This window comes from Tripterygium wilfordii, chromosome 10, assembly GCF_013401445.1.
Source record: "Tripterygium wilfordii isolate XIE 37 chromosome 10, ASM1340144v1, whole genome shotgun sequence".
In the NCBI taxonomy this organism is placed as follows: Eukaryota; Viridiplantae; Streptophyta; class Magnoliopsida; order Celastrales; family Celastraceae; genus Tripterygium; species Tripterygium wilfordii.
The window spans coordinates 3,411,420-3,439,348 of NC_052241.1; the positions used below are offsets into that span (position 1 = coordinate 3,411,420).

A 27,929-nucleotide genomic window follows, 5' to 3' on the forward strand; every position below is an offset into this window, starting at 1 on the left:
ATAAGAATAATAAAAATAAGAAGATGGAGAATAAGAAAACGAAGAAGATGATGGTGGAGGTGCGACGGTGTTGGATGTGTGATGGTGGTGGAGGAGCAACGATGGAGATATACGATGGCTGTGGTGGATGTGGACGGTGACAGTGGTGGAGGTGGAGGTGGAGGTGGTAGTGGTAGTGGTAGTGGTGAAAATGGAGGGGAGATTGATTTCTTAGATTTAAGTATTCTTACGTTTATGACTATTGAAGAAGAATGACAAATATGAGAATATGAAAATTTTCATTTTTTAAAAGAGACACCTATGTGGAAAAGAGATTTTCAAGTGGAACTATGTGTCCATAAGTTTTCATAGTGGTACTTATATGGCATTTGCTATTTAAATTACTAACAGCAAATTATGGAACAACTACTAGGCCACATTGACGGCACACTAGACTATTAGTGATATTGTATTTATCTTGGAGTGGCAAGACTCTATCCTATTCGGATCACTGAATTTGTCCAACCGAATTAAATCAAGTAGGTGGCAAAATTATGTCCAGTTCAGATCACTGAATTTGTCCGACCGGATTAAATCAAGTTTGGACATAAATTATGTCCAAAATCCGGGTCCAAACACAAAATTTTTGTCCGGTTTAAACCATGTTCTAGTCCAAACAAAGACATCTTGTTCGTTTTACTTGTGTAGACCCTAACCCGAATTAGGTTATTGTTCGTTTTACTTGTCCAAACCCTGACCCGGATTAGTTCTTTGTCCGGTTTACCTTAAATCAATCCATGTTCGGTAAATTAAGTACAACCGAAATCCAATCTGGATTAGGATTTGGGCATGTACATATTTCGTAAACATATGACGTTGTGCAACCTGTAACCGATTTTTTTTCCACCCCTATATTTATCCATGGGCCTATTTTTGGGCTTTGTCTGAACTAGCTAATGGCTTCCATTACAAAAAACTGCCATTCAAACATCAATGGAGCTCATTTCTTAAATGGATTCCCATCAACTTTAGATTCATCAAATAAACAACTCCATTCAAAAAATAATTCCAGTCTACATATCAAATAAGGCAAATATAGAAAGGTATCCATTTTCATAAAGCATAAAATCAAAACATAACTACTCAAATCATAACATTTTCAATGGCAACTCAAATCATCCAGGAAAACTTTGTAACTCAACTCATTTTCTTCACAGATCTTGCACACTCAAACCTACAAGCAAAGAAGACTGGATAAATCACCGGAAGTGAAATGATAAATAATAGCAGAAGTAAACATGTATCATGTTATCTTCAGTAAAAGAATATGTTCTCATAAAATTTAATTAGATTTCATCTAAACTTTGGCATGCAATTTTAACCAGATTTTTAGCTTCCATCAAATTAAATGTAATAAATCTCATGTTCTCTTTAGTAAAAGAGAAAAACGATGCTTATACTACTGAAAAACAGGTCCCTCGCAAACACGCACATATAATATAGCAATCACACAGAACAATCGAAACAGAGAGAAAATAAGAAGACAACACAAATTTTACGTAGTTCGGCAATATGACTACCACATCCACGAAGTCTACGGTTGTTTTCAATATAAGAATTTCAATTGTATATTCGGCTAGGGTTCATACCCTTTCATACTAGTTACCTAGGCACCTAAAAATACAATTATACAGTTCATTTTCGTATCATGAAGATCGATTCAGAAGTAAAAAATGACAAAGAAGCATAAAAAATGATTTGAGGAAAACAAACCTGGACTGAAGAAGAGAAGCGGCAGAGTCATTTCGTTGTCCTTCCGTCTTTCTCGAGAGTTCTAAGTAACCTATTGACAACATCAGCTTTTACTTTATATGAAGCAATTGTTCTTGGCAGTTCATCTACATACAGTGAAGATCCATTTAATAAGGTATATAGAAGACTGGTGTGTAAACTTATAAGTTTCTAATTCAATATGTAAATACATATTTAATATTTATTTTCATTCCAAATAGTGATATATATATATATATATATATATATATATGTAAATAAATAAAAATAGTGTAAACTTAGTATATTTTATTGTGTAAATAAAATTTCTCCTTACTATGTCAATAGGTGAGAAACTTATGTGCGCGCACAGACTTGATCACCTAAATTTAGGCTTATATTGGATGTTCAAATTTGTATGATCTCCAGTAACTCCTTCCATTCAAGCTTGATCCGTTCTTTTCCGCCAGAAGGTCCGGGGTGGAGGGAAGGGGGGCTGCACTGGGCTACAGCCCAGTGCAGTTTTTTCTTCTTCTTCTTTTTTTAAATATACTTAACACCTATATGATGACTATGGTGATTAACCGTCCCAAAATGATATGTGTCCATAATTTTGGTGTCCATAATCTAGGAGGCATGAGGAGAAGTGTGGGGGATCATTTAATACAAAATGATCCCTCACACTTCTCATCATGCCACATAAATTATAAGTAATGGACATGTAGTGCTTCCGTTACCTGTCATTGATGAAGCTTTCGCGATTCCCTTTCAGTATTCTAGGTTCATCGTTGATGATGAGATCGAAGTTTCTGATGGGTTAAAAGCTCTTTCAAGTGGGCCTTCCAGTTATTAATGTTGTATCATTCCGTTAGTGGCCCATTTACATTTCTCATTCTTTGCAACCCATCTCGTTTACTAGCCCACTGCCTATAGCTCTTGATTCAAATTAATAGCATTTTATATCTTTTAAACTCAATTTATAGTGTTTGCTTAGTTTATTCAGTTATATCAACTCAGTGCCTATCTTTTGAATACAGGGAGTGAGTCATTAGTTGAACGGCAATCACATTGTATGTAAGGGATCATCCACCCATTAGATCGTGGGTTCAAATCCTATCCTCTTCCCAAATCTCTGTTTCAAAAAAAAAATACAGGGGAAGAGGATGAAGGAGACTCAAACTCAAGATCTCTATGAGATTTCACACACATGAGTGTCATCTGAGTTACTTGTGGTTCTCAAGTTGGTGCCTATTTAAAGTCATCTTTCAAATTGATGTTGTATATTACAAAAAAAGCAAGTAGCCGTTGCATGTTTGCATTGAGTTTGAGTAGCCGTTACATGTATTGCAAATAGTCCTAAAAAAAATGTTCCCTGGGGCGTTACCCTCGAACCCTCACAAAAAAATTTCTTAAGCAACCCACCCCAACTTTATTTCCTAACTCCGCCCCTTTGACTGCGACGAAAAGAATGAAGGAAACTAGTTGCGGAAATAATGAGTTGCAGACAATCAAGTTAAAAAATCAACAGCTATTATGAAAACACTCTTAGCCTTGAGAGGAAGATTTGAGAGAAAATCGATTGTAACAGACGAAAGAACGCTTGGGGTTTTTGTTTTGAGGTGTTCATGGGCATTAGGTATCCCTTCTCCCACGTGTTTTCTTGCCACGTCATCCACGTTTATCCAGTCATCACACCATCTAGAAAATCGTTGTCAATTAACGTTGGCCTGGACTATCAATGCTCCACGTAGGCGCTAAGACTGAGCAAGATGTGAGAATTCTGACCGAATAATTATATTGCAACAAATAAAATTTTTAGGTGACAAACTTGAAACATTTGAATTTTCAGTGACCAAATTGAAAAATACATAATCTTTTCAGTGATCAAAAGTTACATTAACCCCCAAATTTGTGGTACGAAATACAAAAGCTAGAATGGGTACATTTTGGACACTTCAAAATTAAAAAAAAAAAAAAAAGTACCCAAAATATATTTTTACCTATTTGGGGTACCCATTGGCAATTGGAGATGTTCTAAAGTTTTTTGAGAGTCTAACTACATTGCATTGCTAAAATCCATGTATATTTGAAAGAGGCTGACCTCCTTGCTTCTCTCATGGTACAACCCTCTTCCTGCCTAGTTCTTTCTCCTCGATCCACAGAGATAAAATTAGAATTGATGTCAACAGTTCATCACAGAATCACTAACAAAGACAGTTCTAATACTAACTAATAGAATAGAAAAGAACGGTCTTTTCTATATACTTTTACCAGTTCCGCGTGCTTAGATGGAGATGGGTCGTGGAGTGGTGCGGTGGGAATGCATCTACACTATTACTGGATAGAAATATATCCAGGCTCGCCCCAGAAAGGAAGTTAATCAAGTCTAAACTCAGAGTACTATCGGCCGAGTTCAGCGTATTGGGCTTGAATTCATGACCGCATCGGGCCCTAATCAAAACCGAGCTGCAGATAGGACCGATAAAGTTTGCTTCGGGCAACGGGCATACACGATAAGCTCTGGGTTGGGCCGACTACCACTGATATTGTATTTATCCATGGGCCTATTTTGGGCTTCTTATGAACTAGCTAATGACTTCCATTAGAAAAACTACCATTCAAAATTTCAAACATCAATGGAGCTCATTTCTTAGAAGGCTTAAATGGACTCTCAAAAGCTGCAGATTCTGCACAAATTGATCATAAGGGGGTTTACATCAACAACTTTAGATTCATCAAATAAACAACTCCATTCAAAAACCAATTCCAGTCTACATATCAAATAAGATAAATATAGAAAGGTGTCCATTTTCATAGCATAAAATCGAAACATAACTGTTCTACTCAAACCATAACATTTTCAATGGCAACTCAAAACACCCAGGAAAACTTTGTCACTCAACTCATTTTCTTCATAGATCTTGCACACTCAAACCTACAAGCAAAAAAGGCTGGATAAAACACTGCCGGAAGTGACGCGATAAATAATAGCAGAAGTAACCATGTGTAGTTTAAATGTATAATATGAAAGAACTATGACCATCAAGTAAATAATACAGCTGAAAGGAAAAAGTATATCTACCTGGTGGAAGAGATTGCTTCAACTTGTCAGCCTTTTCTGTGTCGAATACACACAAGGTATAGAGGTACCTGGAGCAGCGAACCTTGAACTTAACAACATCCTTACCCTTCTTGATCTTGACAGAACGAGCATCCTTCCTCCTAGCCGTTAGAAGGAAATCCTTGATTTCATGAATTTGCTTCGGCTGTTTATCGGAAAACGAAAATCAAATATAAGGATAAATCAAAGTCCACCACCACAGAAAACAAAATGTCATGAATAATAATAGAGGCACAGCATTCATATCTACCAATTAAACAGCCACCATATCACAAATAATAAGCCATCCATGAATGGAAGTTCTTTTAAAGTGAACTGTGAAGCAATACCTATCCCCTTCAATAAGTAAGAGTGCATATAAGGTTTTTATAATAAGTCAGTACATAAAATGTTCAAAAGCAGAAGCTGTAGCCGGTATACTGAATAGTCCATGCTCATCTATTGAGGGTTTAATAGTCTAGCATGATGAGAGTATATATTAAGACCACGAAGCATAAATGCACCAGTATAAAACATCAAATTTACACAAAGAAGCTTGAGTCCTAAATTGTTCCACAGATTACATGCCTTGACACAATTACAATACTAAGTAGTATGGTTACACAAACTAGAAGAGGATATCGAAATTCTTTACATGTTTACGGTGGTTCTAGCGGGTGCAACACAAACAATTAAAGTACAAGATCAAGGGATGCAATATTTGTCAGCAGTGTTTGCAGTGTTTGTCACCATCAAATACTTTCTAGAAACGAAGAAAATCATGTTCATAGAATCATCTCAACAGAAAGACTGGAACAATCATCCCAAAAAGTGAATAATTATCACAAAAAAAAATTATCTAGGTTAAATCATGTTCATACAATCATCTCAAAAAAAAATGAAAAACAGAAGCAACAAAAATTCAGAGAAACAAAGACTAGTGTTCTGCTATGCGAACAGCATAGAGTCAGACAGTACCATTCAGAATACTTATTATCCTATCAACAAAACAGAATGTAACAGACAACAAAAACGACCCAAAAAGTTGGAATCATCGAACAAAACTAAACCAACAAAATTCGTGAAACCGAAATCGTAGAACACAGGGAACCTAAAACCGAGTATTACTGAATACGCGCACACAATAATAAAAAAGAAACACAACAAAAATAGAATCAATAAATTTATATCCATCACACAAAAATAGAATCAATAAACTTATACCCATTACTTCCTGTGATTTACAGGGATTTTCAAGCAAGAAAACAGACAGATCCAATCCATCCCACGAAAGAGAAAAACTAAATTAAAAAACTGAAAAAGAGCGAGAGATAAAAGGCGAAAGGTACCATTTTGGTTCTCGCCCTCTTCTTCTTCTTCTTCAAAGGAGGAGACCTACGGGACGGCTGCTGGTTCTTCCAAGTTCTACCTCTGGCTGCATATATGTAGACGCTAAAGTCTGAACCCTAATTTGATTTCGAGGCCCGTTAGGCCTGTTAGTGTTTTTCATGGGCTGGTTCCTGAATATGTCCATACTTGTTCATCTTGGCCCTTCGGTCATCAAAAGTAGGGAAAATTTTATCTACACACCACAAAAACACTATCTTTACATCACTTTTTAATTTTTTATTGTTTACGTAAATATTTTTATATACAATGACATATTAACCTTTAAACTAAAATTTTAAAATAAATAATTTTTATATGTTTAATTAGAGACTATTGAGTTTACAGCATCTATCCCTGCAAGTCTGCAACTCAAAATGGAGTTGAATTTTCGTTTTTCTTGGAAGAAAATAAAGCTGCAGTTAGCTTTGAATACATGCACAAAATGGGTGCACTCATCGGAAGGAAACTTAACCAATCACATGAATTCTAATATAATGCAAAAGTAAAATTACCAGTGGGACTTGCACAAGCGGGCTCTGTCAAAAGAGTGGTGAAGATGGTTTGATTTGCAGTAGAATAACCAGCATATGTCAAAAAGTATGAGGCTTTAATTTGACTGTATAAGGATTGGTGATAGAGCCAAACAGAGCAGTTGTTTCAATATGATGAAATCGATGAGGGAGGAGAATATTGAGTTGTGGTTAATTTGTGTGTAAATTTAATAAACTCTTTCTTAATATTGTACAAAATGAGGGTATTTTCGTATATTCATCAAAATTTTGTGTGTAAACTTAGAATTTTTTGATATAAACTTATAATGTTTAAAACATGGTGTAAAGATAGTATATTAATGGTGTATAAATAAAATTTCTCCAAAAGTGGATTTCTCGACTGCTGGCCATCATTTTTTGGGCCGAAGCCCATTGTTTATTACAGTACAGATTTTGTCTCAAAAGTAAGAACTCTGTACTGGGCCCATACTGTTTGGGCCGCAGGCCGTAGTACACATTTTTGTGTAAGCGCAAATTTGTTTGGCAAATAAAAAAAAAACCCCAAATTTCACGTTCCGCTAAGGCACTAACAGACGTTTCTCTTTTACATTTCATATGAGTTTAAACTCGAACCATCAAATTCGCACATTCAAAAGTTTTCACCTGAGGGATAGCCAAATAAGTTGGGTCAAAGTCCAACACATGGCTCACAAAAAGTTTTCCATCTCAAGACAGAATAAATTGGACCAAAATCAAACGCATACCATAATGATATTTCTATCAGTGAGTCGAACTTAGGACCTTCAAGTCCAAACAATTTGACTCCATAGAGATCCACGACTAAGTTATCACCGAAGTAGCTGATTTTTTGTTGTTGCTAACCTATACACATTACATTATGTAATAATGCTGTCTCAAAGAATTCCAATTCAAGCAAGTACATAAGGTATGGAACTAGTATTGTATTTGTATCAAGCAAAACAGAGTATTCATTTATTTACCTCCTCCAAAAAAAAGGCAAAACAGAGTATCCCTGAGCAGAAAAAAATGGTAAACAGAAAACCCAAACACAACAATTTATTGAAAAACACTTAAATCCGTATTCAGAACAATCTTGTTTAACAACCATGAGGAGGTCTAGCATGGGCATTGTCACTCTGGATAGGCCTCAATGATGGACAGTAACGCTGGAATTTGAACGATTCTGTAGCGAGGAAAGCCTCCTTCTTGTAACAATTTCTTGAATTCAGACTCAGTTCTCTCTTTCCCTCCAGACATATGTGAAAACATCAGCAAATCATATGTCAAATCCATATCACCAAAAGTACTACTGCTGCTGCTGCTGCCGCCATTTGGTTGTAAAACAATTTCAACTATGATAATCTTCCCAGTTTTACCCGGTATTGCTTTTCGACAATTTTTCAATATCCTCACACATTCCTCGTCTTCCCAATCATGCATTATCCTCTGCAACAGCAAATGCCACTATAATCTGACCTTAAATTCACGCAAAAAAAATTATAAAGAACTTGGAGATTTGAGTGAGGTTTATTTACCTGCATTAGTACTGCATCTGCATCAGGTATGGACTCAAACATGTCACCTGTAACATGTCTAACCCCAGGATAATCCGGTGCCGTGGCAATCACATGAGGCAAGTCCAGATTTATGGCTTTAATATGAGGATGGTTCTTCACAATCTCTGCCACAACCATTCCAATCCCACCTGCAACATCTACCAGTGTTTCCACACCAGCAAACCCATCTTTGTAATGTGAAAGAAATGCTTTCATGAAAATCTTGGATGTACAAGCCATGGCATCATTGAACATTCTGTTGAATTCAGGGTTTTGAGAAGCAAAGTCCCACATCTTGCAACCATGAGCCTTCTCAAAAGCAAATCCACCTTCTTTTACACACTGTCCAAGGCAGTGCCATGGGGCTAGGTGAAATGGATTGTTTTGCAGAATCACCATTGGATTGAGGCATAGATCAGACTCACTTAACAACCACTTGGATGTGTCCGTCAACCCGTAGAGAGTCTCTTCGTTGTCTTCTGGCTCATGTGCGCTAAAGACTTGTTTGCGAACGAGGTATCTCATTACGCGCAGAAGGTATGCAAGATCAGGATGAGGTGAATCAATCCCTGATTCATACCCAATCAAAGAAATACAGTTTGAATCATACTATTAGTAGTATCATAAGGTTCTCATATAAGAGGAAGGAATGATCAATACCTGAAGCAATTTGGGACAAAGAGATCGGACCACCATGTGAGTTTATTATATCAGCTATTCGAAGTTCTACAGCACACTTCAACGCCATGGAGTCTACAAAGCCAAACATGAGCTGCCATACTTGTGCTTGGCCTTCTAGTAATGTCTCCCCTTCTACTGATGCCATATCTCACCCTCTGCTAGATTGCTAGCCAAAGTGAGTCTCAATGCCCTTGAAAGGAATGTGAAAACAGAGAAATATCGGCATAAACACACATCAGCTGCTCATATAAATCATCAGAGACAGGTCAAATATTGATCTTATTGGTGAATATTTTTGACCTTGGAAAACGAGATTGATTAATTTAAAGAATGTCCCATTCAGCATATGTAATATGCCCAGCAAAGACCAACTAACCCAAACACATAGAATAATAAGACAAGAAGTGCAAAGACAGCAACATACACTATAATTAAGCAAAATCAAAACCAAAGAACAACCTGAGAGAGAGAGAGAGAGAGAGAGAGAGAGAGCAGAGAGGGTGCAGGGTAATTAGCAGAGCAAAGGGTAATATGTGGTTCAATTTTAAAGAGTAAAAGTAGATGGCATTTCACATTTGGGAAGCCAGAGAAAGCATCCAATATCCTGGCTTTTTTCATCAGATGCCAAGGAAGAAAAGGACAACTGTGGAAAACTACAATCTTTTTTTGCTCCAGCTTTCGCTAGATGAAATCACCAATGACATGGTGGACCGACCCACTGGTACATTAGGGTGTCAAACCATTGATAATTTTGAGTAATACTGCGTTTTTCTTGGTCCCCAATGGGACTTCTTGTCTAACTAACGAGTTCCACGGCGAGTGCAGAAGTGGTGTGGTGGTTGAGTTGGTTTTGTCCATTTTGGGAGATGTGAATTCGACTCGTCACCTAAATAATATCTTGTAGTTTAACTAGAATTCAGGGATGGTAAGTAGATGGCTTTTCACAGTTGGGGAAGCCAGAAAGCATGGGTAGAACGTGTAATGCGGAAGAAAAAAAGAGATTTTAAAATGATGCAATCTACACAGACAATAATACAAACACATGGCGTGCGTCCCGAACCTGCCAACTTCAATCCCATAACAGAGGGATTTACACCCACTGATTCATCAGCATTAATTAACAGGAGTTTACATGGATTTCATATGTTCCATTTTGGTTCTAAGAAAACTTGAAAAAACCATGATCATTCACCAAATTTGAAATCATCCAACATAATTTATGTTGCTTGAGTTTGATCGGATTAAAAAAAAATACATAATGCAGAAGCAGCCATAATGAGAACAACATCATAACAAGAATCATATGTCACTCTGTATAGGCCTCAATGATTGATAGCATATCTGGAATTTTGATGATTTTGTAGCAAGTGAAACCTCCTTCCTCTAATAACTTCTTCCATTCAAGCTCAGTCCTCTCCTTTCCGCCAGTGGTATACGCAAACATAGCCATATCAAATGCAAAACCCATACTTCCATTACTATTAATACTATCTAGTTGTAAAACAGCTTCCACCACAATAAGCTTCCCCATTTTCTCCGGTAACGCTTTTCGACAATTTTTCAGTATCTTCACACAATCTTCATCTCCCCAATCATGCAATACCCTCTGCAAGAAAATAGATTCGAAACAAATCAAGAAACAATTTGAATTTTCTTATTAAAAGAGGTTGAGTGTCTAATTACCTTCATCAAGATTGCATCAGCTTTGGGTATGGCCTCAAACATGTCACCTCCAACATGTGAAATCCCTGCATGTTGTGGTGCCATTGCAATAACGTGAGGCAAATCCAAATTAAAGCCATTGATGTGAGGAAAACCCCTCAAAATCTCAACTAGGAACCCTCCAGTCCCTCCTCCCACATCGACCAAACTCTTTACATCACTAAATCCATCTTTGTAGTGTGAAAGTAGTGCCTTTGTAGTAATCTTGGCTGTACATGCCATGGCATCGTTGAAAGACTTGTTGAATTCTGGGTTTTTAGAAGCAAATTCCCACAACTCACTTCCATGAGCCTTCTTGAAAGGGATTGATCCAGTTTGTTTTATGCATTCTCCAAGGTAATGCCATGATGCTAGGTGCAATGGATGATTCACTGTGGTTACTAGTGGACTGAGACTTAGTTCTGAGTTACTTAACAACCATTTTGATATGTGGGTCATTCCATAGAGTGTCTCTCCATCATTTGTTTGTTGATTTGCACTGAAAACTTGTTTCCTGACTAGATATCTCATTATACGCTCTAGGTATGCAAGATCAACATGGCATGAATCAATACCTAGTCAGCAATCAAAAATAAGCTAAGAGGTTAGTCACTTGGATGGAACCATCTTCTATTACTTTCATAGGTAAAAATTAGGGTAATGTAACTTTAGGTCACTGAACGAGTTGTTAATTTTTAATTCACTCATCGAATGTTCACACGTTTCAACTTGGGAACCCAAATTTGAAAATTGTTTCAATATGCATACACAAATAGATTTCTCACTATCCCGGCAAATTCTTTATATTGATTTTTTGTGTCACATGAACAGTTTGACTTTTCAAATAGTCAAAAATCTGTCCAAGTGTGCATATTGGAACAACTTTCAGTTTTGGGTTCTTAAGTTGAAACGTTTGAACATTCAGTGACCGAATTGGACCTGATAAACTCTTTTAACGACCAAAAGTTGCATTACTCAGTAAAATTATTTATGAATACCTGAAGCAATTTTGGACAAGGAGATTGGAGCAGCATGTGAGTGTATTATGTCAGGTATTCGAAGCTCTACAGCAGACTTGAGCGACATAGAGTCTGCAAACCCAAACATGAGTTGCCATACTTGTGCTTGGCCTCTGAGCAAGGTCTCCCCTTCTACTGATTCCATTCTCTCTTTCAACTCTGTTTGATTACAAGATGAAGCTTATGAGTTCCTTAATTGAAAGACAAATGGATGTATTATATAAGTAGAGCTTGATCAATGGTGATGAAGAGGCTATTTTAATCTAAAAATGGAACCAGTAGTAAATGGTGAGGATTAAATCCCATTTATTTAAGAAAGATGACCCTGTTTCCTCACGTATAGCATGTCTAACTAAAATAATTACATCACATTGTTTAATTTAATGGATATTGCTTGATTGCTTAACTAAGGCCATGTCAGTGTGTTTGTTCATGGTAAGGACACTAATAGTTGTAAATTGCCATGGTCAAATTTTTATTAAATAACTCGAGAGAGGGCGGTGGTGTGTTCAAAGAGGACAAATTTTTTGGTATGGGTGATCATATCGGGTATGTTTTTTTGTTTAGTCAATGTTTGAGAGGCAAGTTTGAACCGATCATTGCTGGGCTACGACAGTGTTTCGGAGCTTGTAATTTTGTGTTGAATCCAATTTTCAGGATATTTCTATTGAAGCATACTATTTTGTTAACGTCTTAGTCTTACCGACTATTCACTTTGGACATATCACATTGAAACATACTATTTTGTTATTGTCTTAGTCCGACCAACTATCCACTTTGAACATATTATGGATGTCGTTAAGAATGTTACTCTTTCTTTGCGTTCAGTGACTTTTAACCATGTATCCCACGAGAAAAACAATATTGCTTACACTCTTGCTATAAATTCTAACGTTTTGGGAGATTTCCAAGTTTGGTTGGAAGATTTTCCTTCGTGGTCAACTCTACCATTGTTGTAGATTTGTATAACTTAATTGGAGGAAGGACTTTCTTCCTAGTTTCTTTATAAAAAAAATTCCGAATGGCAAAACTATTTTTCTTGGTCCAAAGTGTCACATTCTTCCGGCCCGGCAGGCCCAATTGTTTTTGGGCCCAAACACAGAAGCCCAAGAATAATATGCCATTCATTCACCGAAATTTAGTTTGCTTTATGTATGGCTTCTTTAGGCATGCAGGTAGTATACTCTATTCTACCAGTGGCACAGCACTACTCAAGGTGATATTTTCATGGTCTTTAAGAGCTACTAATAAAAAAGAAGACGACGGCTACAAATAAGAAAGCTAATTGTACAAGAGGTTGTATGCAGGTAAATCTTGCATTTGATGAATATCTTCTAAAGACAGCTCTCTCTCCAATTGTGTCCTCGTTGCTTGCAAGACCTCCTGCAGTCATGTATTCAGTAGTGGTTGGTATCATTTACAAAGCAAATCCAAGGCTCTAAACTTCTTTATTCCTGCATCTTTGTTAAGCTTTTTGGGTGTAAAGGAAAATCAAAGAAATGAATCGAGAAAAAACACTTCTCAGGTATCCGTATAACAGAACAGACACATATTCTGCGAATTGTAGAAGAAAAATATTCATGATAGGCAGTTTGGTTTCTTAGATCTCATCTACACAAAGTGAGTCATCGATAAAAAGTGTTAAATGATTCGTAAGAGAGACAGCGAGGAGAGAGCATACGTTAAACTCCATATAAGAAGCACGCATAGCAAGCCACTGAGCGTCCATCATTTCAAAAGCTATACAGTATAGTACATCGAAGGCTGCTTCGTCTTCTGCAGTTGTTGACAAACAATCACGATTAACAAAACCAGGAAGATAATGGAGGAATTTGGGAATTTGTAAACTGGTTCAAATCAGAACTAAGTAGTACTAATACATAACTCAAATAAAACGAATTCAAAAGTAGGTCCACGATTTTAATATACCATATGTGGTTTAGATTTTCATCACTGTGTTGTACTCATGAATAACTTATCCAATTCTAAACCTAACTAATCCAAAACACCCGCAAAAGAATATACAAACCAAAATAGTTTCTCAATTCTAGGACGCTTTTATCAAAATGCAGTTGATGCTGGAGCCTTTTACCTTCTAATAATTTAACAAAATTGATTCCGGGCAGGCATCTTGGCTTTGCTGCAAAAGAGGCAAGAAAGTACATCAGAATGAGATTATCACTTTTTCCTTCAGGATGAGGAAAGGAGAAGCTCCCTAGGAACTACTGTAACATCGAACGAGTCATTTTTTAGGTCAGGAAAAGAAAGCGCCCCAAGGAACTACTGTCATTAGAGTCTGCCAGGTAAAAGTAGCAATTAATAGCTAGAAAATGAAGCCAGAGGCCAAAATTCAACAAAATAAAATCGTATTTCATTTTGTAGCTAGACACCCTTGGTCGTTGGTCATTGATCTCTTTCTTGATTGCTATTTTCTTGCCATTGCAATGCAACGTAATGAAAACTAAGATGCTAAACTGATTAAACATGATGTCAGTTATCAAACTTGTCCACAACCTGAGGATAGATCCAACATCTGAATCAACATAAATGTTACATTGATGCCAGCAGCAGCAAATGGATATTCCCAAGTTGCCCGCATCCCATCTTCCTTGAATAGTAACCTACGAAAAGATGCCTTCATTTTGCATTTTATACAATTAGTAATAATTTATTTCAGGAGGTAAAAGTACTGTAGAGGGCATAAGAATAGAGCCAAAGTATGGTACCGATGGCGATAAGAATGACTGCCAATACTTAAACAACAGAAATACAGAATAGATGGCGTACCGGGTAAGTTCTGGCAAAAAAGAGCAAGTTCTCAAGGGATATAAACCCACAACCCCTAAGAAGATAAGTTCATGATGAGACAAACTATCTGAATTCTGAATAGAACAAAATAATAAGATCAAGAAAAGAAATAATTCAACAATCTATATTGGCCCACTTTGGGGTATCCTTCTTTGTCTTTTGTATAACAGCCATGCCAGATGTAACCAAAGTTCTTTTTCATACTGACGTCTACATGGGCATCAATTGAAAATAATGTTCTCAACAAACTTGTCTTGTCCCACAAAAATAATGGCATTTTTTTTTTGTGCTTTGATGTTTGAACATATCATTACATCTCTATCCAAGTTATCCCTGCTAAAATGCAACATAAATGCTTCGATTCCATTGAAGTTTTTGGCAGGTTTGATTGTAAGTAATCATGACAAAATTATACCTAAAGTCAGTTGAAGGATTAGAACCTTGCCAACCCATCTCTTTCCACTGTTCAGAGATCAAGCCTTTTAGGAAAACATTCGGGAAAGCAGCATTCCACAATGCTCTAAGAGCTTCCTGTCATGATATAAGAATTCCATCACCTACATATCATGTATTTAGACAGTGACAGAAATAAACTGTGGTGAAAGATGCTGAAATTAATAAGCAGTGCCTGTGTGTCCACTAAAGAACACACAGGAACAAAACATGAGTGATTGAAGTCTGTAGACAATGAGATGTGTGATAAAAACCTCAGTGGGTGGTGGACAGCCTTTCCTTCTTCTAGATATAGTTTTGTAAACCAAATATATGAGATGCAGAGAAAGAGACTATAAATTCATGTATCTAGGAGCTAAATTTAATACCTTTTCAAAATCTTTGTGGAAGTGAAATGAAAAAGTATATGAGATGTAGAGAAAGAGACTATAAATTCATGTATCTCGGAGCTAAATTTAATACCTTTTAAAAATCTTTGTAGAAGTGGAATGAAAAAGTTGAAAACAAAAAATGCCACAAGAATCAAGAAAGTACTTGATGATCAGTGCTAGTCTCATCAAAGGGCATCTGTAATCGCTCATGAAGCTTTTGAAGTCTTTGTTCCTGGTAAGAAATTAAAAGACTTAATTTTAGCGGTAAAAATGGTTACAATTGACAAAGTCGTATGAACGTAAACTACAACATAACCACATTAGTTATCATGAGATGGTCGAAGAACACGTAGTTTCATTAACTAATTGAGAGTGCAGCTTTCCAATCAATGCTCCTAAAGTACAAACATTTCACTCTCAATTAAATCCAAATCCATTTAACCAAATTAGAAATTGCCTTTTTGCATCATTCATAAATGTAAATTAGACCTCACAATCCAGCCCAGATGGAAACCCCCGGCCCCCTGACTTTGAGGGTCTTTGAGGTCACGGGTTCAAGGTCCCCCTTCCCAATTAAAGCTTAGCTATAAAAAATAAATGTAATATTTCATGTGTTATTGTAGTTGCCAAAATGGATGCCGAGATACAATCGCATGGGGAAGTGAATTTAAGGAATGAAAATTGATTACCCAATATCAGTAAGACAGAATTGCCTAATCAAAGAATAATGAGAGATCCACTGATTAATCAGCACTCTTATTTTCCTGAAGAGGACTCAAAGGATAGTCGGAAAACTTCTTGGTGCGTTTATTGTTTGACCGGGTAAAGAGCCCTCCTATCGTAGATCGTTGTCCAACCATAGCATTAGCTACAACCAATAACAACGGATCAGTAAAATTAGAGATTGTACATCAAACAGACTGGCTTCAATAGTTGCGGCGATACTTTCAAGGGAAAGTGCCAGAGTGGATTGCATTGGTTGACATATTGGGAAAGAAATTTAAAAGAGGATATATATATATATAAGATCCAAGAGAAACCAAGACCCTGAAATGGAATTGTTGAGAATTTATCATGAACTCTACTTACTAAAACATTGAACGAACTGCAATATCACAGGAGTTGATTTATGTGTCCACTCCAACTCCTCATCGTCCTTCTCTTGTCTCCAATAAACTTCATCCTCATCAACCTACATTTGCAATTACAAAAGTAACTCTTAGTATCAAACAGTCACACAACTTAAACACATTAGGGAAATTAAAATCACGTTGAAGGCAAAAAAGAAAGCATTTGTCAATACAATCAAAGGTTTCAAAAAAAATTGGCAAAAGAACTCATTCTACTTCCAACAAGTTGGTTCCAGTTAGCAAGTGGTTATGCAACTAACAGGCAATTAGAGTGAAAGAGAAGACCCAATAGTGGTCTAACGGACAGATGCAGAATGATGGCAGTGCTTTATATCATAACATCCCATTTCAATTAAAGGGTGTAAAAGCAATACACAGTAGCCATTATTTCAGTAAGTAGGTATCCCTCTAATTTGGTGTCAATCAATCTCCATGAAGAAAATTAGGGCTAGAAGAGGGCAGATGCATTACCCTGTGAAGGGAAGAGCAAGAAGAGAAGCGTTGTCTCCGTTTCCTCAATCTCATGAGGGAAGGCCAAAATTAAAGATGAGACCTTTTCACCCATTTTAACCGAAATAAAAAGGCAAAAAGCAACAAAAGGGGTTAAATCAATGGCGAAACATTATTGCACCCAAATCATGCTCCCCTCCTACATTCGACCTCTCATCATTATATTCTCTCTAATCCATCAAAAACAGTAAGAATGATCGTGAAGAAAAACAAAAACAAAGAGTCAATAAATTAAAAGATGGATTAACATATAATGACAGCGCGATTAGAGGGATTTTTTTTCTCAGAACTTTTTATAAATCAAAGCGAGCTTGTCATGATAAAGGAAGACTGTAAACTTTCAACACTGTGGGGCAGATGTCTCTGCTACGCCTAGCATTTACACACAAGACGAAAATGACATACCCACGAACAAATACACACACCCAGTTTTAAAAAAATAAATATTACAGAGGTCAAGAAAGACAAAAGGTCCCCTCTCAAGGCGTTCGAACAAATACCTTTCAAGGCGTTCGAGGCAAAGGAACAATCTTGGCGGTGGTGGCAATACTTTTGGAATATGGGTGGAGTTTTTCTGTGCAAAACGGAGTGAGTGGGACCAGAATTGAACCAGAAAGAAGGAGGGAAAGAAGACGAATGACATTTTTCTTTTGTTTTCAGATGGATTTTGCATACATAGAAAAATTAGTGATTTTAGAGGTGGGGAAGCTGAGAAGGAGTCGTTTGGAGGTTTAGTTTTGTCCCCTCTCTCTTTCCAAAAATGACAATGTAAAAACCAGTCATCCCCCATGACCTTGCCTATCCCGAAGGTCCCGCCGTCCTCTTGCTGTCTAGAACTCGTACTCTTCTTTGCATTCTATAGTGATTTGCGCTCTTTTTCTTAATTAAACAAGTAATTATTCATCCTTGTCAGTCTCAACGTGTCAATATCCAGTGGCAATTACCTCCTGCTGGTTTTGTCAAAATAAATTTTGATGCTGCTGTTAGTGATCGGATTTGGGATCTGCATAGATTATTTTATCTTTTGATGATTGATGCTGTTAATGATAATCTTGGAGTTGAGTTGTTATCTGACTGGGCTTCTGTGATCATGGAGATTAAGTTTATCTTATTGCCCTTTCCAAATTGGACTGCAGTTCATGTGCCAAGGGCAGCCAATTCAGTGGCTCATTTTCTAGACCGGAGGGGCTTGAATGCTTGATGTCTCAATCTTTTCACAGTTGGCAGATGGGGTTCCCATGGACCTTCAGGATTTGGAACAAAAAGATCAGCTTCATGGTGGGGACCTTTGGATTTGCAGATCTTTCATAGTCAAGGATGTTTTGTTGTTTTGTTCCCATTCTTCTTGTTATTTATTGTTTTTCTAAGGTTTGTTCTTCAGGTAGAGAAATTCTCCTCTTGTTTTTAGAGGTATAGCTGCGTTTGACATCAATAAATTTGGGGTCTTTGACCTTCATTTCTAAAAAGTAGCATATTACAAAAATGATAGACATCCAGTGATAAACATGGAAGGAGCAATAATAAATGTACAAAGCGTAAGGCAGGCAAAAATTAAATTAACCCATCTGATAAAGAAAAATAAGGTCATGCGTATCATATAATCTACTAATCTAGGATTGAAAAAAGAAAAAAGAAAAAATAGGGTGTCCATTCTATTTTTGGTTCGGTTTTTAATCGAAATAGAAATGTCCGAATTGATTCGGTTATGGTATTTTATAATCCACAATCGGATCATATATGTTCGGATAACTAAACCAAAATAATCATATTTTTCGGATCGGGTCAATTTTCGAAGAAGTGGGAAAAACATGAATAAATATCAAATAGAGGGAGAAAATAGCTCATGAATGCAACTTCATCCAACAAAGTTTGATTAAAATCCATAATAATGATAATAGATATATTATCTCATCACAGTTAAAAGAAAAACAAATATACAAATTCGAGAGAAATAATATAATCAGGAAAAAAAAGAGGTAAAAAAAAACATACATGAGGATGTCTTCCATGGCGGTCTCAACAACCCTAATATGTAATTATATATATATATGTACACACCAAATTTCTCAGTGTAAATTAAATACACTTAGAAGTTAATATAAATTACAAATATTAAATCAAAATGGACTTGATCTCTTCTTTTGACGTATTCCACCCGAATACGGAATCCTCTGACTTTTAGTTGAACACTTCAAACAAATTCTATGAATTTGTAATAAACACCAGTTGGATTTGATTGTTGGACTTGAATTTGAGACTTGACTTGGACTTGAGACTTGAAGGAATTCTAAGAATTCCGGATTTAGAGAACTTGAACTTTTCATTTTTGGGACTTGACTTGACTTAGACTTGAGACTTGAAGGAATTCTTAAAATTCCAGATTTAGAGAACTTGAACTTGAAGGAAATTTGAGAGATTCCAGATTTAGAGAACTTGAACTTGAAGGAAATTTGAGAGTGTTTAGATAGTTTTTCTTCTCTTTTTCTTCCTCCTCCTTTTCTTTTTTTCTTTTATCCAAATGAACTTGGTATTTATAGGCAAAGGAAGAAGTGAAATTTACATGATATACCCTTGGCCTTAACCCTTGACATTGAGGGTATTGTAAAGAAATCACTTAATCAAAGATTATCTCTTTGATTTTATTTTTATTTTATTTGAATTTATCCATTTAACTAATTTAATTTGATTTGGATTTCATAAATTATTTTGATTTAGAGTCTATTTAAAATCCACTATTTTATTTAATTGGGCTGTAATTTTTTTTATGTCTACAATATATATAATATAATATAATTATCAGTGTATATAAAATAAGGGTGAATGCTACGCTATTACTTCTCACGCCCCCTTTTCTTGGGATTGAAGACTTCATAATTTGAATTCATGTATAAAGAGACAAAAATGCTCTGATCATGAAACTCACTGTTAAGTATTGTCACATCACATTAAGTATTCACTATTCACACACCAACAAGAACGAAATGTGGGCCCCACTTCTTATCTATTATAATTCCTAGCCCTCCCTCCCCAAGGTCAATGTGGGCGCGTGTGCATGGGTGAGTGAAATTTTTGACCGGCTTTTACCGTGTGATGCAAACATGTCAATCAAACTATGGATGGTAAAAAGTCGGTTAAGGATTGGATAACAAAATGTGTTTACGAAATATTTGTATGTCAATCCAGATTGCATTTCAGACGTACTTAATTGACTAAAACCGGACAAGTAAATAGGATAATAACCTAATGCGAGTTAGGTTCCAGACAAGTAAATCGAATAAGATTTCTGTATTTATATCTTGGTTTTAAGCTAGACAAAATTTTGTGTTTGGACATAGATTTCGAACATGTATAACTTATGTCCAAACATATTATGCTAGTTTTAAAATGCTATCAATATGAACAATTTTAGGGTTTAGGGTTTTAATAATATTTATTAAAACAATTTTACTAGCATTTTCATTTCTATCCCTTTTATGTCCTTAGTATTTCATTGTTGTTCTCATTCTATCCCTCATTCCATTAATTAATTAATTATCTTTATTTAATAATATTTATTTTATAAATTATCTTCATTTTATAAATTAATTTTTTTATATATGCTTCTGTTATAACTAAAATGCATAATACCCCTACACGTAATTTGTCACAAATATTATATGATTTTTCATTTATATACATATTATATGATTTTTCATGAGGTGTAAATGTTACTATGTTACAAATATTATAATTCAATTAAATTGTTTTGGGATAATCGAGTTAATTGGGGATAAATATTTTGAAGTTACAGGGGCTCCTTCACTCTCAATGCAACGCGAGTGACCGTATTTTTATGTAAAAAAATATATTTTTTAAATTTATCCTCCTTCAAATATTGATAGTAGGTAACCCAAATCTATGTGACATGCTGATCCAACAATGAAAATCCCGATTCGTTTCATGGTCTCTCCTCACGTGTGAGACGGACTGGCAACCACGAAGAACTTGAATTTTAAAAAAGAGAGAGAGCGAGGGCGAGGAGGACGATAACTAGGGTAAATATAAGAGAGATGGTATGGAAAATTTTGAATTTTAAAATTTTTTACAGCTAGTCAATGACATGGATATACCACTTAGGCACCATATAACCTTGGGTTTTGTTGAGTGGCGATATGTGTTTTTACACACCACTAGATCAAGCCTAGGAAAGTACATGTGTCAACAAGCCCCATGTAGGAGGCACAAATCAAGCTCACCAGGGGCAGACTAAGGCCACACACCTCCTTATAAATATTCGGAGGAGGTGAGATTAGAACCCATGACTTGAAGTCAGGGACATGCAAAGTCATTACCACTCAACCAATGACTCATTTGCGGTAGCAATATGTGTTGGGCTCTATGTCATTTTCGTTTATTCATTAATTGCTTAGCTGTCAATGGTTTTTACACGTAAGACTATCCATCCATGTCTATTTCTAATTTCTTAAATTGAAGTCAAAATTATTAAGTTTTAAATATAGCAAATTTATTTCCACAACAGATTTTAAACGAGTCATTGTCTAGCAACAACTAAAAATAAAATATCAAAAAAGAAAAAAAAATGGAAGAAAAAAGAAAAAAAATTATCATTGTCATAGTACATGGATAGTAAACTCTAGCTTTCCACTTTAAAACGATCAGCACAAAGCTAACAGCTGACACCTGTGCTTGACTATTGATACGTAAGAGAATAAAAAATGACGTTATACTTTTCATTGAGGGCTGTCTTGTCACTTGTCAATGTCAATAGGAGTTTATATAACAAAAATGGGGGTGTCAATAATAAGGCCGTTAAAATAATGAAATGATACTTCGTAAATTTATTTTAGTTCATTGTATATTTCTTGAAGATTATTTAAAAAGTTAAACACCAATAGGAAATTGGGTTTAGATCTGAGTATTTGGGTGATGTTGTTCAGCTTTATATTTGTCTTATGGATTTGGACTGGAATCACCCAAGTACATTCTGCCATTAATGCATTTAAATTCTTTTGTTGATGGAGTTGGGCTTGACCTCGGACCACAACCAAGTACAGAAGACCCTTTTTTTCCCCTTGCCCTTTTTGGGTTCTAAGTGCAATTTCATACCACTAATCGTTGTATTGACATCATATGAATTAGGTACTTTTAGTCGGGGTAGTGGGGCATTGGGGTTGGAAGAACTGCTGACGTGGCATTGACTGTTGGTTACATGGCATCAAAAGTCAAAACCTTGGCTGACTCGGCAACCGTTAGCAGATGACGGTGGTGGTAAGACTACATCTACAAGGCAGATGACGGAATGGGGTTGGTGATATTCTTGTTTAAATATCAAGAATTGATTAAGTTATGATTAGTTTAACATTACATGCCAAAACACATCTTTCTTTCCCCTTCAAAAGTGATTTTATATTGTACAACTAGATGCGAATGGCACATATTTATTTGTTATGCAGACTTTTCAAAGCTAATATCCCATGTCAGATTGATTTAGTGCAACTGGATGGTATTAAGTAAAGTCTTTTTTACTTTTCACTCAATTGATGCGTTTTTTGAGCTTAAAAATCAGTAGCGAACATAGGATTTTATATCAGGTGAACAAAGCCAAGCGAAAGTTCGAAAGTAGCACTCCCTAATTTTTTTTTAGATTATTTATTAATTATACTTTTGAAAGTATAAAAAATAACATTAAAAATAGAAAGTTTATAAAATAACTATAAGTAATAATTAAAAGTTAATTTACAAATATACTTGACGATTTTTCATATGTTGACATTAGTGGTGGACCCAAAACTTGGGATCATTGAGGGCACAAAAGGGGTGTGGAGGTCCTGGGATAGCACACCGAAATATTTTTTGAGGTTCTTTATGTCATGAGTTCACATTCATGAATATAGATTACAAACATAAAAACATATTAATACTTATTGCTACTCGTGCCACTGGAGGCCTCTTTTTCTTTTGCTAGGGGCATACACATAAGACCATACTAGGGTTAATAATAGAAATTTTGTCGGAACCCAATAGAGTGTCCTCTTGTTGACATTGTTCGATATGTTGAGAGAAAATAAAGGAACAAATATAGAGAGACAAAGGGAGGAGAGAGCACACCTTATGACGCGTATGACAATTAGCAAGTTATTCATTTGATAAACTAGCAAGTAGCAAGCCTCTAGCTCACGCCTCACGTTTGATTCCTTAAGAGTCTGAAACTGATTAGGACTTAGGAGAGAAATATGAGAGACAAAACAGAATGATTGAGCTACAAGGTGTGCACAAGCTAAATTGGGCTGGGCCAAATAGTTATCAGAGTGGGCAGAAGGCTGGATTGAAGGCTCAAAAAAATGTTGTTTCTACAAAAAAAAAATTCGTCCTTGCCAAAAAATATCAATAACAACGATCTATGAAAAATAAAATCATGCAGGTCCGAACAAATCTGTGTGGGTTGTGGCCATTTCCAATGAGCCTGACTCCCCCATAAAAAAAGAAGAAGAAATTTACATAGATAAATACTTGGAAACTTCATGTTCACATTCATCTTCGCAAGGTGTGAGTGTGAAAGTGAAATTTAGTTAGATAAGAAAAATAATAAATCAGATTTATGTTTGACGTTATATAATTTGTAGTCAAGGGTCAACATTTGAAACCTTAAATATAGTGGAATGTGATTTTCGTTCCTCAATAATAGTTAGTGGTCCCTACTTACCCGTTGACATGTATGCATAAATGATTTCAATCATGATTAAAACGTGGTTGATTAACATTGGATGTGATTGCTGACTTGCTGTACAAAGCACAAGAATGTATTTTGTTCATTTGCGCCCGCCAAGAATGGAAAGAAATTCATCTATGAAATATAGTCAAAGATTGTTACTATATTGAATAATCAACTAGCAAGAGCTTAGAAGCATGACAGAAAGACAGATGTGTGTAAGACAAAACATACACAAGGTTATAAGATAAGAAAAACCTTCTCTCTATATATATATATATACACAAACACATATAAAGGAGAACCCTAACTACTTTCACCTGCAGAGCCATGAATACCTTTGTCAGCAGCACCACCTCCACTTTGGGATGCCGTTTCGACGGATACCTCCCGTTGGCTCAAAAGGGTGAAGATGGCTGGAGCCGGAAAGCGTCGTCCAAGAGAAGAAAGGAACCTCATGGCAGGGTGGCTTCATTGAGCTACAGAAGTGAGAGAGCTAAGCAAAGAGGAGTTTTTCTTAAGTCATACAAGCTGGAAATGGTGGACAAATTAGGACGATCAAGAACAAGGACGCTCAATAAGATTGTTCTAAAAGTAAGGGCAGTGGTGGTGTCTCTAGTGTCATTCCTGCGGATTGGCTCCTTGAGATCCTGCAATTCCAGATCAATATCCATTTCTGCATCTTCTCCAACTGCAATCAAAAAGTTTATATAGTCAGTTCTTTTTTTGAGGTTAAGATTATTCTCTAGTCATACATATTTGTGTAAAGATTTTACGGTTACAGAAAGGGATTCACATTATTTGGTTTGATTTTATATCATAGAGAAGTTGAGAAAGAAAAATGAAACCCAAAAATAGCAGCATGAGTTAACGGTATTATAGCTGTCATAGAAAATATAGGCTTTGACAAAGTAGAAATTAGTTTGAACCTACCAGACTTGCAAGCCAAACCCGTCCCTCCATGTCCACACGCATGTAACAACATCCTCAATCAATGGAGGGATCCCAAAGAATTTTCCTCTCCCTCCCTCCACCTCCAATCCAGATTTCGGCCGAGAAGAAAGAGAGGAGCCACCAGGTCCATCCCTTTGACGTATAGGCATCATCAATATCCACCATGGACCCATCAAAATATCACATGCTCAACAATAACCAGTACAGCCTCCGACCCCCTCCTCACCGGCGTAATGTTCCTAGGTACCATTCCCATCAATCTTCTGGTGGGAATTGTTGCCTGAGATGTATATGCTGTTTCTGTTGCACCTTTATCGTCTTGATAATTGTTCTTGCTGGCCTAGGTTTTCTTCTCTACGCGATTTTGCAGCCCCAGCAGCCTGCCTACAGCGTCAGTAATTTCGGGGTACAGGCATTTGATTTGCAGCCTGATTTTAGCGTCTATACAGAGTTCGCGGTGGCTGTCAAAGCTGAAAACCCTAATGAACATATAGGATTTATTTATGGCAAAGACAGCTCGGTGGCTGTATCGTATCAAGGTTCAAAACTCTGTTCTGGCAAGATTCCGAATATTCGTCAACCCGGAAGGAACACGAGTATGTTGAACATTGTTTTGAAAGGAAAGAGTGAATTCGGAAATGGCCTTCAAGAAGCTCTCATGGATAACCGAAAATCGGGAAAGATCCCTTTGCTTGTGCAGGTTAAAGCACCTGTTACTGTCGTCCTTGGGGAGTTTCCGCTGAGGGAAGTAGTGGCTCTTGTGAATAACTCTTTGGTCGTCGATAACTTGTCACCACACAAGAAAGTAAAGATTTTGTCGAGCCAAATAACCTACGGGTTTGAACTTTGAGGCTGAAGTATTAGCAACATTTGTTTCTGTATCTTCGTTATCAATAGAGTTCTCTCTTGTAGGGAGAAGAGAAGCAGAATGGGCTATAGCATGCATCATTTGCTTCTCTTTTCAGACATCATATGAGCACAGTTTTCAATTTCAGATGTCACATGAGCAGAGTTTTCTATGTATGCATACAATATCTTCGATTGTTTATCAAGGATGGGTAGCTACAAAGATTTACACAGGTCGTAGTTAGTATGATATAGGATTTTGAAATCAATGTTTCTTGAAGGTTGTAGTTAGTATGATATAGGATTTTTGTAATCAATGTTTCTTGAAAAGCAATATCCGGTTCTTGTTGCTCAAGTTATACCAACGAATCAAAGATAACTAAAAAATTGGTACCTAATGATATAGATACTTCAATCTTAGAAAGGCGAATCAAGGATGGGAGAAGGATTGAATGATTTTTCAGGTGTGGTTGTAGTGTTACATTTTTGGATGAAGTTCTACTCGTGTGCTTGATCATACAAGAGGAGTTATTGCGAATGGGAGAGTTTCAAATTGGAAATTATGGGAAAAAAAATAATTATGGGAAAAAAAATTCTCATATGGTCTTAAAAAAAATAAGAAGTGAGATGAATGCACCATTTGTGAAGGATTCCTGAGAATGGTCATGGAATTTGATGTTTACGATTGAGCTGCAGAAAGCAAAATACTAACCTCCTTATGATGACTCTGACTTTTGAGGTGCTCTTCCATTGACTTGCAGCATGTCCACAGATTTCTCATTTCAAAATGTTAGTATTTCTTTTCCTGGAGCTGTACAGGATCTCCGCATGGTGTGCTCCAACGTTGCACGCTGTAATTTGATCTGAGAACTGAGAAATAAAAGAAACTTCAATATAAAATAGTACCAGTGATTCTTTTAATATCATGAATCGGCAATCTAAGGAGTAAACACTAAACACATTCGCACAGGGATTTCACTCATCTTTACAATGCTTTTAAAACCTAGAACATCATGGGCCAAGTATCACAGGAGGATAGTGGATTCTGTAGATAATGCAGAAGACAGGTCAGAGAACATGAGTTTAGAGCAACCTCTATGTGATTGTCATATTTCCTCAGATGCTTTGCTATCTTGAACAAAACTTGCTGATTCTTTTGGAGTTCAGTGGGAAATTCTTGCCCTGTTTGTAGACCACATACACTGGCAAGAAATCAATTAACAGTGTAGTATCGGTTTCCACTGATTTTTCTTTTCCAGACAAATTTATTCAGATCTCATTTCTTCTTCTTTCACTTTAGGATTATACCATTTCAATATGCGAAATCACAATTATTTAAGCACATTTTCAACAAATTTAAAGGCTTTGATGATGATGATGATGATGATACATGTATATATCAACTTGCATGACCAAACATGTTATACTTTTAAGCCCAGGACTAGTCCACTGCTAAACCACAGTCTCGCCCGTCTCCCAAATGATCCCATTTGCATCAGTTGCACTATGTAAGGAAGACAGGATTGAAGAGACCAGACAGACATTTTAGTAGCGAAATGTTTTCACAATTACACAAATTACTCCTGTGATGTATTTTCGGATGAACTGAATTGTACCTAGGTGTCAATTACTAGAGTTTTTATCTGTAATGGTAAAATTCTCATCTAATTTGTCAAAATCTTGTGTTGTAAGTTAAATTGAAAAGAAAAACCTTCATGTTTATCTTCGTTATTAGTCGTTATAAAAGCAAAAGAGAACGAAATTCTCACAAGCATAACAACAAACACCTGAAATGCTACTAACAAAACTACAAAGAAACACAGAGTCATGCAAGTCAAATATGGAGAATGAGAACCAATCCATTAAAATAAATCTGCAGATAAGGTTGGCTCATCGTGAGCTAAGGATTACAGATTCTCTCTGTTTACTCGACAGAGCAATGGAAATATGGGAAATACTAGGGACTAGTAAGTCACCTGAGCGATTGGGTATCATCATTATCCCCATGCCTAAGAAAGGACACCCACCTCCTCTCTGCACACACTAGCATAGCCAAAACCAAAACCATCAGTTGGTCACCAGCCTCCTCTACAACTTTATCCGACTAGAACCAATGAATCGCAGGTGGATCGCTGTTGTCAATGCGTATGATTTGAGCAAAAAGCCCCTCTTAGATTCCAACTGAAGCTTTCGTGAAAGATAATCAAAGACGCAGGCATGTGTTGAGAATCAGGCCGGGACTCACCTAGCACGGCCATACCCATTCCTTTCTCAATCAACCATGCAAACCCAATCACTACTTATACATGATACTACCTACAAAATCGACTAATGACGTGGTGCGGAAGTACTGATTGATTGGTTAGTTCACAACTAAGCCAACATAATTTGGAATCCAGTAAGAAAATTGAGAAAAACCTCAAAAAAACGTAGACTTATTT

At 36.4% G+C, this 27,929-nt stretch overlaps 5 protein-coding genes across 10 annotated transcripts; 1 reads left to right on the top strand and 4 right to left on the bottom strand.

Moving 5' to 3' along the window:
- Positions 1 to 4,454: 4,454 nt before the first annotated feature.
- On the bottom strand, positions 4,455 to 6,347 carry LOC120006955 (60S ribosomal protein L38-like). Its single transcript, XM_038857080.1, has 3 exons — positions 6,199 to 6,347; positions 4,832 to 5,015; positions 4,455 to 4,684 (listed from the first exon to the last, which is right to left on the bottom strand). Exons 1-3 carry the CDS (start codon positions 6,199 to 6,201, stop codon positions 4,662 to 4,664), a joined length of 210 nt encoding a protein of 69 aa, XP_038713008.1. The 5' UTR covers positions 6,202 to 6,347; the 3' UTR covers positions 4,455 to 4,661.
- A 1,357-nt stretch (positions 6,348 to 7,704) lies between these two features.
- Positions 7,705 to 9,132, bottom strand: LOC120006951 (desmethylxanthohumol 6'-O-methyltransferase-like). Its single transcript, XM_038857077.1, has 3 exons — positions 8,967 to 9,132; positions 8,286 to 8,875; positions 7,705 to 8,196 (listed from the first exon to the last, which is right to left on the bottom strand). The coding sequence occupies exons 1-3, from the start codon at positions 9,130 to 9,132 to the stop codon at positions 7,882 to 7,884; spliced, it is 1,071 nt and encodes a 356-aa protein (XP_038713005.1). The 3' UTR covers positions 7,705 to 7,881.
- Positions 9,133 to 10,089: 957 nt separating this feature from the next.
- On the bottom strand, positions 10,090 to 11,863 carry LOC120006954 (desmethylxanthohumol 6'-O-methyltransferase-like). The gene is made up of 3 exons (XM_038857079.1): positions 11,687 to 11,863; positions 10,671 to 11,263; positions 10,090 to 10,593 (listed from the first exon to the last, which is right to left on the bottom strand). Exons 1-3 carry the CDS (start codon positions 11,850 to 11,852, stop codon positions 10,294 to 10,296), a joined length of 1,059 nt encoding a protein of 352 aa, XP_038713007.1. The 5' UTR covers positions 11,853 to 11,863; the 3' UTR covers positions 10,090 to 10,293.
- Positions 11,864 to 12,813: 950 nt separating this feature from the next.
- LOC120007087 (ELMO domain-containing protein A-like) lies at positions 12,814 to 18,423 on the bottom strand. 6 transcript variants are annotated; one of them, XM_038857257.1, is made up of 10 exons: positions 17,530 to 18,416; positions 16,429 to 16,531; positions 16,104 to 16,207; positions 15,503 to 15,571; positions 14,931 to 15,046; positions 14,495 to 14,549; positions 14,222 to 14,342; positions 13,800 to 13,847; positions 13,389 to 13,483; positions 12,814 to 13,090 (listed from the first exon to the last, which is right to left on the bottom strand). In XM_038857257.1, exons 1-10 carry the CDS (start codon positions 17,767 to 17,769, stop codon positions 12,989 to 12,991), a joined length of 1,053 nt encoding a protein of 350 aa, XP_038713185.1. In that variant the 5' UTR covers positions 17,770 to 18,416; the 3' UTR covers positions 12,814 to 12,988. The 6 variants fall into 6 exon arrangements, with proteins under 6 accessions (XP_038713185.1, XP_038713186.1, XP_038713190.1 ...); XM_038857258.1 differs by having other exon boundaries at positions 12,949 to 13,090; positions 16,104 to 16,174; positions 17,530 to 18,423; XM_038857262.1 differs by having other exon boundaries at positions 12,949 to 13,090; positions 17,480 to 17,672.
- A 6,365-nt stretch (positions 18,424 to 24,788) lies between these two features.
- Positions 24,789 to 25,918, top strand: LOC120007171 (NDR1/HIN1-like protein 13). The gene has a single exon (XM_038857365.1). It carries the CDS (start codon positions 24,806 to 24,808, stop codon positions 25,490 to 25,492), a length of 687 nt encoding a protein of 228 aa, XP_038713293.1. The 5' UTR covers positions 24,789 to 24,805; the 3' UTR covers positions 25,493 to 25,918.
- The last annotated feature ends 2,011 nt before the right edge of the window (positions 25,919 to 27,929 follow it).